General features: G+C 40.6%; 2 protein-coding genes across 3 annotated transcripts; both read left to right on the top strand.

The window, feature by feature from the left end:
* The first annotated feature begins 42 nt into the window (after positions 1 to 42).
* vps28 (VPS28 subunit of ESCRT-I) lies at positions 43 to 4,502 on the top strand. Its single transcript, XM_061093041.1, has 10 exons — positions 43 to 82; positions 1,111 to 1,172; positions 1,286 to 1,314; positions 1,464 to 1,501; positions 1,606 to 1,695; positions 1,802 to 1,907; positions 2,015 to 2,116; positions 2,489 to 2,542; positions 2,629 to 2,720; positions 3,379 to 4,502. The coding sequence occupies exons 2-10, from the start codon at positions 1,133 to 1,135 to the stop codon at positions 3,497 to 3,499; spliced, it is 672 nt and encodes a 223-aa protein (XP_060949024.1). The 5' UTR covers positions 43 to 82; positions 1,111 to 1,132; the 3' UTR covers positions 3,500 to 4,502.
* An 872-nt stretch (positions 4,503 to 5,374) lies between these two features.
* Positions 5,375 to 13,812, top strand: mapk15 (mitogen-activated protein kinase 15). Of its 2 annotated transcripts, XM_061092718.1 has the most exons (15): positions 6,222 to 6,284; positions 6,766 to 6,821; positions 7,573 to 7,671; positions 7,901 to 7,930; positions 8,855 to 8,945; positions 9,315 to 9,445; positions 9,923 to 10,086; positions 10,201 to 10,340; positions 10,423 to 10,480; positions 11,067 to 11,204; positions 11,400 to 11,505; positions 11,671 to 11,992; positions 12,225 to 12,349; positions 12,509 to 12,661; positions 12,831 to 13,812. In XM_061092718.1, the coding sequence occupies exons 2-15, from the start codon at positions 6,816 to 6,818 to the stop codon at positions 13,023 to 13,025; spliced, it is 1,758 nt and encodes a 585-aa protein (XP_060948701.1). In that variant the 5' UTR covers positions 6,222 to 6,284; positions 6,766 to 6,815; the 3' UTR covers positions 13,026 to 13,812. The 2 variants fall into 2 exon arrangements, with proteins under 2 accessions (XP_060948700.1, XP_060948701.1); XM_061092717.1 differs by lacking the exon at positions 6,766 to 6,821 and having other exon boundaries at positions 5,375 to 6,284.
* Positions 13,813 to 14,070: the final 258 nt, after the last annotated feature.

Here is a 14,070-nt window from a genome sequence, read left to right as displayed (position 1 = left end):
GTGAACACCTAATATTTTGACGTGTGCCGGGGTCCTTGCACGAGGGTGTGTTTACATCGCGTCACAGCAGTCTGTCGAAGGGGTGAGCTAAGTGTCTTTTTATTCCTCTTATTAATCACTGATACTGAAGTAACATAAATTTTGAACGGGTTTACTAACTCCTCCATCACTTACATTCGCTAGTACAGAGTCTGTTGTCCACAAGAAGCTAACTGTGGGTCCGAGCTACTCTAAATCACAAAGGAAATGCTTACGAGCTAGCATCTGAAGCTAACTTCGGGCTAGTTCGACAAAACAGGACACTAGAAACCGGTAATCTGTGTGTAGCTGGTGGGTTTTACTCAAATCCTCAGTGGATCTGTTTATTTGGGTGAATGACAGCGATTAAGGAATATGTGATTTGCACCTTTACAACTGTGGGTTGAGTGAGGCCATAACTGATACTTATTTTCAATATTGATTATTCTGACGATTACTTTCTTAACTAATCGATTAATGTGTGGTCTAACTGACTGAACTGTCAAACCTGCACATTATGACTTCCTGAAGTCCGACATGATCTCTTTATATTGCTTGTAATATACAGAAAACAGTGATACATCTTCTCGAATGACAAACAAACTGAGGACTATCTGGACTTTTCGCTTATGATTGACTAAATCTATCAGACTATTGGACCTGTTGGAATTTGTTTTATGCTGATTTGGTCATGTGAGATACCCATGGAACCTAAATTCTCCCTCAGATCACAAATAAGTTAGATATGGGCTCATGAAGTTTGAACTTTTGGGGGTGACATTGACTGGCTGTACCTTTTTTTGATATCAGTCGGACCCAAAGGTGTTAGAAATAATCTATAATACCAAGAACATACTGTAAGCCATCTAACTCTGCTCTTCTTGTATCTTGTTGACATTAAATAATAGTGATAGTCCCCCCAGCTCAAGCTAAGTTTAATTAACCACTTTGGAAAACTCATTCATACATGGTTGAGTGTTTGACTGTCCTAGATGAAGACTTGTTTTGCAGTTGATGCAGATTTGACTGGTTGTTTTTGGTCAAAATAATTTATCCGTTATTTGACAAATAGTTACATTATTGTTTTTGCAGATAAATCTGACACATCAGCATCATGTTCCACGGGATACCAGTGTCAGGAGTTGTTGGAGGAGGTAAGACATTCAAATAAGGTTGCTAGCTTCAATTTAGGTTATCAGATTTTAGAAGCATCAAATTTTCAACAATAAATGTTTCTCAAAACATGTAATTATTTTTTTTCCCTCAGCTCCGGCCAACAAACCTGAGTTATATGAGGTAAAACTATAATTTGTTTATTCTTATCAATCCTACCATTTATAAGGTTGTTGTTTCTTCAAGAAATGTTTGATTGGGTTCATTAAATACTTTTGATATTCTACTTGTAAGCCAGAGAAAGTCTTTAACCTCAAATCATGTTTTTTCAGGAAGTTAAATTATACAAAAATGCAAGGGAACGAGAGAAGTAAGTGTGAAATACATTTCCAGTTGTTTTGTTTGAACACAGTGTTACCCAGGGGTTCATGTTGCCAGTTTTGTAACGCTTCTTTATTAACCTTGTTCCTAAAGGTTTGATAACATGGCAGAGTTGTTTGCTGTCGTCAAGACCCTGCAGGCCTTGGAGAAGGCTTACATCAAAGACTGTGTCACACCTAATGAGTAAGTTATACGTATTTTTAATATGGTGTTTTTACAAGTTGAACAGAGTACCACTCATGACTTTGATAATATGTTTTTAATTGTTGTGTGTATGTTTCTGTTTCAGGTACACAGCTTCCTGTTCCAGACTCTTGGTTCAGTATAAAGCTGCGTTCAAACAAGTGCAGGGATCTGACGTGGGCACCATCGACGACTTCTGCAGGAAGTACAGAGTGAGTTCTGATTGCAGATCACGTTTGACCCATTTGCCCAATATTTTTAGATGGATTTTATTTATCTGATGTTACCTGAATACGGATCTTGTCATGTTGTTCCTTAGCTCGACTGCCCACTCGCCATGGAAAGGATTAAGGAGGATCGGCCAATCACCATCAAAGATGACAAGGGCAATCTGAACCGCTGCATTGCAGACATTGTCTCTGTACGTCCTCTCTTTCTTCCATCATATCAAACAGTCTGTTAGAGTCTTGTTTTAGATGAATTGTTCCAGTCCTGTCTTTGGTTGAATGATTTATTGGGTTCAAATTGATCAGAGAGTAGCTGAAGTGCTTTCATTTAATTTGGCTCATCCTCTTGTCGGTTGCCATCTCTGACCACTGCCAACTTTTAACTCAGCTCATACAATCAGACAAACAAATAAAATCAGAGGACAGATAGTGTGGTACCAGCAAAGGTTGTGAGCCCTGTTTTTGTTGTTGACAGTAAAAAACATTTCTTCTTTTTGCTGACTTGTCTTCGTTTGAAAATATGTTGAGTTTGTTGTTCACTTTCTCTCATGTTTTCCAACCTTTAGCTCTTCATCACTGTGATGGACAAGCTGAGACTGGAGATCAGGGCCATGGATGAGGTAAATGAAAACCTTCAGACTGTTGGCAGACTTACCATACAGGTTACTTAAGTGGATACCTGACACTTCTTATTCCTTTGGTCCAGATCCAGCCAGACCTGAGGGAGCTGATGGAAACCATGAACAGAATGAGCAACATGCCTCCAGACTCAGAGGCTAAGGACAAAGTCAGCCTTTGGTCAGTTAGAATGGACACCCCAGTATTTATGTTGTAAAGCTTAATGCAAATTCAGTGCAGGGTGCTTTGCTACTGTATGTAAATTTAGTCACTGTGACACGCATATACTTACTAGTCCAACAGCTCTGACACGTGTAGTTCATTTGGAAAGTTTATAAAGTCCTGTTGTTGTCAAAACTTTACATTAGGTGTTAATTTGACTTTATGTTAATTGCTGAGGTCATAGTTATCTGTGCTCTTGTTCTCCATTGTTGGGAAATGTTTACTTCATAATAGGAAAGGGAGTGGCCAAAACATTCCATTAGATTTTACAGGTGAGTGTGAGTCGTAGTCTGAGTTCACCTTTGATTGTTCAGCTGAGCAGTGTCAGACCTCTGGGAATTTCTAGTGTGCAACCATCACAACAAAAGAAAACTTTATTCATATTTATTTATGTTGGAGCAGAGCTTCTATTGGCAGTGATAGATTTACATTCTACTCTATCACGTTTATTATTATTATTAGAACTTTTACTTAAAGTATCATGAAAGGTAGTGTAATTTTCACTTACACCGCTTCAAGACAAATCTGCATTTTAAAACCACAATTCATCTCCACTGGGATCAATACGATATACGTTTTGTCTTAATTGTCATCTTTCTTGATCTTATCTCGTCAGGTTGACCACCCTCAGCAGCATGTCGGCCTCAGACGAATTGGATGATAACCAGGTGCGCCAGATGCTGTTTGACCTGGAGTCGGCCTACAATGCCTTCAACCGCTTCCTCCACTCCTCCTAAAAACAGCTTCCCACCCTGGAACCATGTGTCTGAAATTCTGACTTTAAAACCCACTAAGTTAAAATAATCTCTACTTTATCTCCTTATGGTTATTGGTAAGGAGAGGATTTGTCTGGGAACAGGTTTTCTCTCGTCTGATTCTCCATATATTTCCTTTCTGTCTTCACATTTGTTCCCTTTGTCGTTATTTATGTTGTGTATATCCACCACCACCACTGTTTGTGGTACTTAGCGCTGCCTGCAGCCTGCAGCCTCCACCACTGGACTCTGCCTGTGCTTTGAGATCCCCCATTGGCCTGTTTTCTATCCAAACATGTCTGATAAATCCTTTAACACTGGCTGTTTGATTCTGATTTTGACAAAACTGTTTACTTCTAACTTTGTACTGTAGATTAAAAAGAAAGGGTATAATTTTATACTTGGGTTTTGCAGAGCACCAACACAGAGGCATGAATCAACTATATTGGGCAAATTACGCACATGAAGAAAAGGTTACAACAGCCAAAGCCTTTATTATTGGAAAGATAAATATATATATTTTTCTTTTTGGTACCCTAAATGTTTCCACTATCAATCGCTGGGAGACATTTTTGTGTAAATGTAAAATTCTTCAATAGTTTGTAAAAAAAAACAGAAAAATAGCTGACAAGAGTTAAAGGTCAACTGATCAAATGGAGCTGAAATAGTTGTTGGGAAACATTATTAGACTGCACTCTAAATTAATCATTATATTGAAAGGAAATGTTTTCTCTTTATTTGTCTACAGTTTGTCTTCTGTTAACATGCCTAATCCATATTTCCTTTAGAAGTGAGGGTTTGGCCACATGAAGTGGGCAAAAGAGAGGTGGACACACCCCCTCCGTATTTTGCTTACTAAATATGTTTCAACCCTCAAACACCAGTAGGGAGAACATATTTATTAAGATTTATCATTGTAAATAATAGTTTTGATTTTTAAATAAAAGCATGTAAGATCTTTTTAGAAATAAAATTGAAAAGTCTACTTCCGTCTTTGTGTCTGTTTTGTGTGAATAAGTTGAAAATGTTCCGAATGGAGAAAACCTACATCCTCCACTCTTTATCAATCACAACATGCTTGTTTTTTAGATAATCTTTTCCAGTGTTGAGGTTTTTATTAATATCTGGGGAGTCCTGGGATTTACAGAGGACTTGGCATATATTTGAAGAGGCATGTGTGGATCTGTTCACCTCGGAAAGCATGACCCATTGAGGGGTAATCTTAATGATTTCCCTCAAATCCAGAACATAATACCCACACTTTACATGGTAAGAGTGTCAAATCACAGCGTCCTCCTGGTGGGGCTCTCAGTGGCCATGGAGGATTTGGTTTCCAGACAGACCTCCTATCTCTATTGGGTTGGAAGGTTTGATAACTGCCCTGGCGCCTACTCCTTTAGTTCTGGATATAGCGGAGCCATATTGGTTTCTGCTCTGGAGTTTCTTTCCATATCTTTATTCAAGAGCGTAGGTTTTCAGTTTGAGAGCAGGACTTGTGGATTTCACATTCAGATTTTTGAATCACTATACATGGCAATCTATTAGGTTGGGGACTTTTGACAGACTTTTAACCTGCACAAAAAAAAGAGGAGAGATTAGAGAGCAGACATTTCACATGACCAAAGAACCAATGTGAGTGCGAGGAGAAATCCATAAGTCTGCTCCTCTTGAATAAAGATAGGGAGAAGAAACCCCCTCCATCCACTGACACTGACTGTCATCCAGGAACTCACAGAACCGTGGTAACCTCCATAACTTCCGCCTGCGTTTGTCCTGCGGCTCCTTTAAGAGGCAGGCAGCAAGCGTATTCGTTACCAAGACGACAGAAAAGGACAAAACTCCTCGGGTGGTGGGTTTGTTTGTCAGCAGCAGCGACGAAGACTCCAAACTTACATCTCAGCTGGACAGAGAGGAAGACTCCAAACTCACATCTCAGTGAGGAAGACTCCAAACTTACATCACAGCTGGACTCATAACAGAGAGGAAGACTCCAAACTTGCATCTCAGCTGGACAGAGAGGAAGACTCCAAACTCACATTTCAGCTGGACTCATCACAGAGAGGAAGACTCCAAACTTGCATCTTAGAGAGGAAGACTCCAAACTTACATCTCAGCTGTACAGAGAGGAAGACTCCAAACTTACATCTCAGAGAGGAATACTCCAAACTTGCATCTCAGCTGGACAGAGAGGAAGACTCCAAACTTGCATCTCAGCTGGACAGAGAGGAAGACTCCAAACTTGCATCTTAAAGAAGAAGACTCCAAACTTATATCTCAGCTGGACAGAGAGGAAGACTCCAAACTCACATTTCAGCTGGACTCATAACAGAGAGGAAGACTCCAAACTTGCATCTTAGAGAGGAACACTCCAAACTTACATCTCAGCTGTACAGAGAGGAAGACTCCAAACTTACATCTCAGGGAGGAAGACTCCAAACTCACATCTCAGCTGGACTCATAACAGAGAGAAAGACTCCAAACTGACATCTCAGTCTGGACACATTCCACCAGGGAGACGGAGGTGGGAAACTAACCTGCTGCTTCCTGACTCCACTCTGATTGACCAAACCAGTCGTGTGACAGTCAAAGTCTGTCGATCCCTATATAGAGCCTGTCAGTAGAATCAGAGAGAATGGTGGAGACTTCTGCATGAGGACAAGTAGGACCTGCTGGAAAAATGAGTAAAAAATATGAATCAGCAAACGTGTCTGAGCTGGAGGAGCACATTTCTCAGAAGTATGACATCAAGAAGAGACTTGGGAAGGGGGTGAGTGAAATGTATAACTACTTAAAACGTTGAATATTGAATGTCACTGATCTAAATGATTCATAACTTAACAAAATGAATATCTCTCTCATACATGCACAAAACATGTTGTTTTTTAAAGTTGTCAATCAATCTCGGTTACATTTCAGTTTTCAGGCTTACATCAACTGTTGCAAACCCCACATTTAGCTTCACACTTTACATTTCTACCTGCGCAGTCATGCTCAGACCTCTGCTGTGCTACAGCCTCAAAAATAAATTCCTGACATACTCCAGACTTAAGGTCCGCAGTTAAAACCAGTGTTGCAAGCAAAGGGGTTTATTTACTCTGGCAGGACAAACTCTTCTCTCTGCAGATCAGCTGACGTGTGTGTGTGAGGACACTTGCTCCCTTCAGAGTCCCCAACCTCTTTTGTTTTCCTCTCTCCCAGCACAATCACAGCGTGCATGGCTAAAAACAGCCTGGTTTTTCTTTCCACAGCCTCTCCTCATCCACAGAGACCATACAAATTGGAGCTGGGGTTTCTAAACATGCAGGTGGGAGCTGCTGCCACGTAGACAGGTCATATTGGCTCACCAGGCGTACCTGAGGGCTACCGTGACTCAGGTTACACAGCTGTTCGACCTGTTCACAGTTGACAGATGGGGCGGTTGCATCCTCTGCAGCGATGCTTGGTGCCAAACGACTGTAGAACGTCATAAAGTGGCTTCACAGGAGACGATTGCTTTTAAATTGTTCTGTTGTTTTGTTTCTAGCCCGTTTCTCCTCTCTGTTGTGTTGACAGAGAGGAACCAGTGTTTCTTTAAATCGGACCCACTGCCCCTGATGACAGAATTCTCCTTGTGTCGTTACAATAACAGTATTCTCTGATGCTCTGATGCTTGACTTCCCACTGTCTCCTTTCACTATAGACAACGCACAGAGGTCACATCCTAAGATTCTTTTCAAACAGTATATATTTATATATATAAATATATATATCCATGTCAAAAAGGCCTCACAGATTATTTGAAATAACAAACATACACTGCTCTTATGACCTTAGTTAGGTTTGCCTGGTTTACATCCTGCTGTTTGTTAAACTTGGTACAGAACTTGTTAAGATGGATGACGTGTTTCCACTTTCTCCCATTATCCAGAAATAAAGCCAAAATATTCCTGATAATAAACTAAAAATACCAATGTGTTAAGAGGTACCTTCGAGATCTTCGGAATATAAGCGCATGCCCTCCTGCAGGGTGAACAAGTGACCTCATGTTGTTCATTAGTATTTTGTGTCTGTCTCAGGCCTATGGCATCGTATGGAAGGCAGTCGACAGACAGAGCGGAGAGATCGTGGCTGTGAAAAAGATCTTTGATGCCTTCAGAAACAGGACTGATGCCCAGGTGTGTACTCGCTGATCTACAAGACCAACTAATATTATTGTTATCTATAAACTTTGATCGTATTTACTGTACAGCCACCTTGTATGAATAAGCGTACTCACCTGCCTCAATAAAAAGAGGTGGTTGCTTAATGATTACATGGAACAGAAGCGTTTGGTCTGCAGAGTTCATTGCTGCAGGTTGTTTTTAATATTCCTAATATGACTGATGTGTTCTTTTTGTTTTGCAGCGGACATTCAGAGAAATCATGTTCCTTCAGGTAATGATACAAATCTGATAATTTCCTTAGTTTAAGACTGACTGATTAATAATATCATTCCCACTCTCTACCTTCTCCATAATTTATTCTGCATGTTTTAACTGTACAAAGTATGAGAGACAAACTTCTCATGACAATCAGGAATTGTCAGTGAATGAGCTCCATCAGTAATTTGCCATAAAACCTTCAAATTAATTACAAAGAAAAAGCCCACATAGCTACTAGGAAATGCTCTTTATACTCCTATTATTCATTACAGTATTTATATGTTAATTGCTGTACTTATTACTCCTGCAGCAGTCGGACCATGGCCTTCCTCCTAGGACACAGCACAGCTATTCATTCTTGAGGGTTTCATCATGTTGTTAATAAGTAAATAGAAAAGAAAAAAAAAAGAATGAATAGAAAAATAGGCAAAAAAGGCCAAAGTCCATTCGTTGAAATCTTCGGCCATAAAAATTGTATCAATTAAAACATTCATCAAGATTCACATGTGATGTGTAAGGCTTTTGCTGCTTTTGCTCGCTGCTGCGTCAGTATCGAAAATTAAAAAAAAACAGTTTTTTCATTCGGCTTCAGCTTTGTTATTATCCCTAATGAGCCTTGCTTTGCAGACAGCTATTAGACACAGGTCACAGAAACTCACTGTGCTTTTACTTTCTTGGGTTACATATTCCTGTCTCACTCTTTATCTGCTGACCTACATACGTGTGCCACTGCCCCGTAATCTGCCGCCGTCATCTTCCAGTGAAACTCCAGCTTTGGGTTTTGGAGCGACTGTTATCTAACCTCTGTTGAATCTGTCCCTGTTATTCACCCGACCCTGAGCCAATACCTGCCAGTTATTATAGGTCAAACAGTAGCCACAGTGCACAGTACCTTCTCTGTTGTTTCCCTGGCTTAAACTCTCTTTTCTTTATGCAGGAGTTTGGTGATCATCCCAACATTGTCAAACTTCTAAATGTCATCCGAGCGCAAAACGACAAAGACATTTATCTAATTTTTGAATATATGGGTGAGTATTATTGCTCGGCATGCGGAGCTGCTCAGTTTTGACACACAACTAATTGGCGCTGATGGTGAGGGCTGCAGTGGTGCTTCAGTTTTACTTGGCACTGAAAAAATGCAGAGGTGTGTGTGTGTGCCTCTTGCTTCCCTCGGCCGCCTGCGCCCTCTTACTGCTGAGTCCACACATTTGCCTCCCCCTCCCTGCAGCTTAATCCATGAGCGTGCACCAGCGTCACAGCACAGACCTCCACTGTTTCACTCTAACATCTTGTTTCCTGGGTGGCTCTGAGTGTGTGATTACTTGCACTCCAATCATGTGGTGATATTGCTGTGGCCACCATATTGACAATCACATGTGCTCTCTGCTCTGATCCAGATTCTGACCTGCATGCAGTGATTAAGAAAGGCAACCTCCTGAAGGACATCCATAAACGTTATGTGATGTACCAGCTCTTCAAGGGAGTTAAATACCTGCATTCAGGAAACGTTATCCACCGAGACCAAAAGGTTTGCTACTGCCTCTCTCAAATATACTATTTAGGAATACTACATATTAACCACCAGTTAAATTCAATCAGACTGCACCAAATTGCTCACACTCATAAATATCAGTTCCCAACATGTGCCTATCCCTGGATCCACCCAATGAACCCAAACAAACAGACATACAGTCACACAAAAAAAGTCTGTGGTGGAGGAAACTATTTAAAATAAATCATGTATTTTGTACATACAGACACAAATTCAAGAAAATGTTACAGTGTTACAGTGTAGGTACAGTCTTTATGTAAATACATTTATAATCTATATACATGTTATACAACGATTGTTACATGGCACCCCAAAAATGTCTCTTATTCTTTTCACTCCTTGTATAACTTCGGTTTTTCTACCTTGCTTAAATGACCTTTGGATTGATATGTGAAAATCGAACTATTATTGTCCTTGTGAAGATTGTTTCTCTTGCCTGTGTTTCCCACACAGCCGTCCAACGTGCTGCTGGACACTGACTGTGTGGTCAAGCTGTGTGATTTCGGCCTGGCCAGATCACTCAACCAGATCCAGGAGGACAGTGGGAATCCTGCGCTGACGGAGTACGTGGCGACGCGGTGGTACAGAGCCCCTGAGATCCTGCTGGGGTCCACAAGGTATCGAATGTTCTGAGCATCTGCTGACAGTAACCACATCTTCAGCGTGGCATCATGATTCCAGGAACACAGTGCTTGTTTGGAGGCTGTAACAGGAGTACGTCTCGTCCAAAGGTACACTAAAGGTGTGGACATGTGGAGCCTCGGCTGTATTCTGGGAGAGATGCTGCTGGGAAAAGCCCTGTTTCCTGGGACATCCACCATCAACCAGATAGAGAAGATCATGATTGCCATACCCCACCCAAGCCCAGAAGGTGAACCTCAAAGTTAAATTAATTGAAATGATTAACAGTTTCCTTTTACTTTAGATTAATTATCAACTTTTTTATTTTTCAGATGTTCTCGCAATCAAGTCTGAATATGGATCCTCTGTCATTCAGAGAATGTTACTGAAGTAAGAAAATATAAATTTATATTGTGTAGTTCATGTTTTACTGTACATAGCATATGTTTTTGTTTATAAGGTTGTGTTAATCTGCTCATCTACTGTAAGTAACCAACACAGATATTGCATTTCTATTAAATTTTTTTATTCATACATGAATGCAGACTGTGTACAGTTCATGCTTGGCCTCTTTCTGACCTTGTCACTCCTGTTGCAAGGGGAATTAAAGGAGGAGTGACGGAATTAAAGGAGGAGTGACTATAACAGATGACTTCCCCTCCACTGGGGAGGTGCTGGGGCTCATTACATGCTCACGGTGCAGGAACAGATCAGTGCAGAGATGCAGTGACGTAACAGTGACAAAGCAAAATCATAAACAAAGCAAGGGCAGCTTAAAAAGGCCATATTGTTGCAAAGGATACATTTGTTATTTGTTGTATAAGAGATATTTGAGATGGCATGAAGGGTCAAATCCTGTTCTTGCATGCTTTGCTGTTTTTCAGATCTTTGCATAAGATGTTGTGTTTGTATATTGTAAATTGCTTTTTTATTTAGATCTTTTCTATGTAAATCACACTTCTCCTTTCTTTGCCAGACCACAGGTTTCTCTAGAGGATCTTCTCCAGCCGTCTGCACCTCCTGATGCTCTGGACCTGCTGAGGGGTTTGTTAGTTTTCAACCCAGACAAGCGACTGACTGCAGAGCAAGCGCTCCAACACCCATATGTAGCCAGGTACCAAGGAGCACGCATTCAGACTGATTCATGGACCAGTAACTGTGGTCAGGTTTTCCAGAGTATTGTAGAGATGTCTTTTATTCTAATCTCTGATTTGTTATTTAAGAATTTTGCCTGTTTTGTATCAGGACTATGTCACTTGTATTACCATTACGTGCTTTTATTAATCATTAACTGTTTTCTGTCCCTGAGGTTCCATAATCCAACGAAGGAGCCAGCTTTTTACTACGATGTAGTGCTGCCAGTGGACGATGGCGTACAATTATCTGTGGGTCAGTACCGCAACAAACTTTATGAGGTAGGACATGAGTCAATAATGATCATCATGATAATGATCAGGAAGTATTAAGATTTAACTGATTTTAACACAGTAGATCACATAACGTTAGGTTTACTGCGATAAAACTCATTAGTCAGTTGTATGTTCCCGCTGATTCTGTGTTTTCTTCGTCTCTATCTGCAGATGATGGTGGAGAGGAGAACCAATCAGGGGATGTTGAGACTGATCCAGCCGAAGGACAGAGAGTGTGTCAGTAGCAGGGAGAGGCCCGGTGTGAATGATAAAGTGGAGAAGGCCCCGGTGGCAGTGAATGGAGATGGTCATGGCGACAATGAGAGGAAACCACCGCATGAAAAGTCTGATGAAGAAAAACAAGTGCCTTCGGAAGCGGCCGTTGCCAAACCCGAACCGGTGAATGTATCCACCCAGCCGGCTGCGGAGGAGAGTCCATTATCAAGCCCAGCCTTAGGGAAACCAACATATAATCCCATCACACATGCCCCAAGTAAGTCTGTATTTCCATAGGTTCCACACATGGCTTGGTGTCAAACTGCAGAGCTCTTTTTGTTTTAATTTTAACTGTAAAATATATAAATATAGCATTTTGGAAGTTATGCAGCTTTGTATTTAACAAGGTTGCTCAGGTGTCAATGCAGACCAGTGCAGCTGCATGGTCTTGACATAAATCTGTAATTTTCTCATGTTGAAAGCTCAAACCTCTTCTTCTCCGCATTCAGATGGTTATGTTAGGAGTCCGGCTGCTCCTCCGCAGTACCAGCACTCCACTGCAGCCAGTAGGAAACCTTTGGGACAGACCAGTAATGAGAGTTCAACAGCATCACCAACAGAGGGCGCTAACGCAGTAAGCACCAGACAGCTGTTCCCTCTATGTTCATATTTGTGTTATATTGCTGTGATGAAATCTTGGCTATTGTTATTTTTACACCCTTTTTAATTTTGATCCTTGGCTCCCCCGTGACTCACTTTGAACCTCACGCTGTCTCTTCTCCATCTTCTTTAGTCCATGGACCAGATTCTCCAGCGTGGTCGCTCAGCCCCTGTGGCTCATAATCGTTCCTTCTCCTTGACGCTCAACCAAACGCAGAACAACCTGCTGGTGCGTAAGGATGAGTCACCTTTGACCTCCGGGCTATCAGTCACATCGGCACGTCTGGTCAGTTCTCTGCACCTTAGGACAAGTAAAATATGACTCAATGTCAGGATGCAGTTTCAGGCTATTTGCATGCATGAAATATAGATTTTAAAGATATTTATTTTAAAATGGAACATTTACATGGAATGGCTGTTATAAAAATTCTAACTTTCTTTTTATTCCCATGCAGAACCAACGCTCCAACCCTCAGGTTCATGAGGCTCGTCCCCCCGCTCGGTTCAGCAAGAAAGTATTCCAGACTCACTGTAACGTGGCAGCTGCCGGTGACCCTCGAGCCAAGCTTGGTAGTTATTCCCAGGCCTATGGTACGATCAATAAGACTGAGCTGGACAATCTGCTTCGAAGTCGTCCTTCCAAAAAGTGACTGCTGTCGTGTCAGTGGTCACATAGAACCTGGGGGGCACGTGTCTAAACACACAACACAGTCTGTCTTGTAATAGGATGATAGAGGCGTGAGGTAAACTGGAAGAAATGTTGTAAGGAGAAACTGTTATTAGGTCAAACACATCTTGTGTACTGTGCGTGTAACCATGGAAGCATGGATTTTCATTCTCTGTCTGTGACAGTGAATACATATTTGTACAATCCACTGTGACTTCATGCTACATTTATCAAACTGTACCAGGAGTAAATTTGAATTATGCAAATTCCAGTCATTTTATAAATTGTTTGACCCAGCAGCTTTTCTTATAAGACCCTGAGGGAATAATTTCCATGAGTGTCTTCTGATGATTTCATTGATACAAATGAACAAGCACAACTTTAACACAGTATCAGTTGAAATATTGCCTGGTCTACCTGACTGTAAAAGAAACCATGTGTATATATACACACATGGTGTGTATATATACACATGAGACCATGTGTGTGTATATATATATATATATATATATATATATATATATATATTAAAGAAAAAAGTATGTATCTACTATGCTACTACTAAAACAATGGTACTCCTGCTGCAGCTCTGCACTGAGTGTTAATACTGATGCAACAATGTGTAAGCAGCTTTTTACTCATGTGGTTTGTCAACATGGAGCCAGTTCAGCTTCTTCAGAAACAGTTTTGTCAATCTGAAGTATTGGGAGATGATTCCTTTGAGAGGAAGGAAGAAAATACAACGTTTTGCTGTAATTATTTTTCAAAAAGTGTCTGTAATCATTGTTCTTTACAGGAGATACTGGATAGATATATTTATACAGCACATTGAAAACAACAGCCAAATGCTTTAGATAAGATAAGATTACACTTAATTGTCAGAATGTACTTTAAGGAATGTATCTTGTGTCCTCAGATGGGCACTGTTTCACATACAAAAAACATATAACGGAACAACAAAGTAAATTTTGTTTATTTTATGATGTAAAAAGAGACAAAAAGAGTAAAAGACATAGAAGAATACTTAA

The sequence above is a fragment of the Limanda limanda genome, chromosome 19, assembly GCF_963576545.1.
Source record: "Limanda limanda chromosome 19, fLimLim1.1, whole genome shotgun sequence".
NCBI lineage: Eukaryota > Metazoa > Chordata > Actinopteri > Pleuronectiformes > Pleuronectidae > Limanda > Limanda limanda.
Note: the sequence above shows the minus strand (reverse complement) of the source record. Positions and strands in the feature narration are given on the sequence as shown.

Coding starts and splice junctions, on each gene's coding strand:
- mapk15 (XM_061092717.1), top strand. CDS start 6,195: ATGAGTAAAAAATATGAATCAGCAAACGTGTCTGAGCTGGAGGAGCAC. Junction 10,481..11,066: donor ATTCAGAGAATGTTACTGAA/GTAAGAAAATAT, acceptor TTTCTTTGCCAG/ACCACAGGTTTCTCTAGAGG. Junction 12,350..12,508: donor CAACAGAGGGCGCTAACGCA/GTAAGCACCAGA, acceptor CATCTTCTTTAG/TCCATGGACCAGATTCTCCA.
- vps28 (XM_061093041.1), top strand. CDS start 1,133: ATGTTCCACGGGATACCAGTGTCAGGAGTTGTTGGAGGAG. Junction 1,908..2,014: donor ACTTCTGCAGGAAGTACAGA/GTGAGTTCTGAT, acceptor GTTGTTCCTTAG/CTCGACTGCCCACTCGCCAT. Junction 2,117..2,488: donor GCATTGCAGACATTGTCTCT/GTACGTCCTCTC, acceptor TCCAACCTTTAG/CTCTTCATCACTGTGATGGA.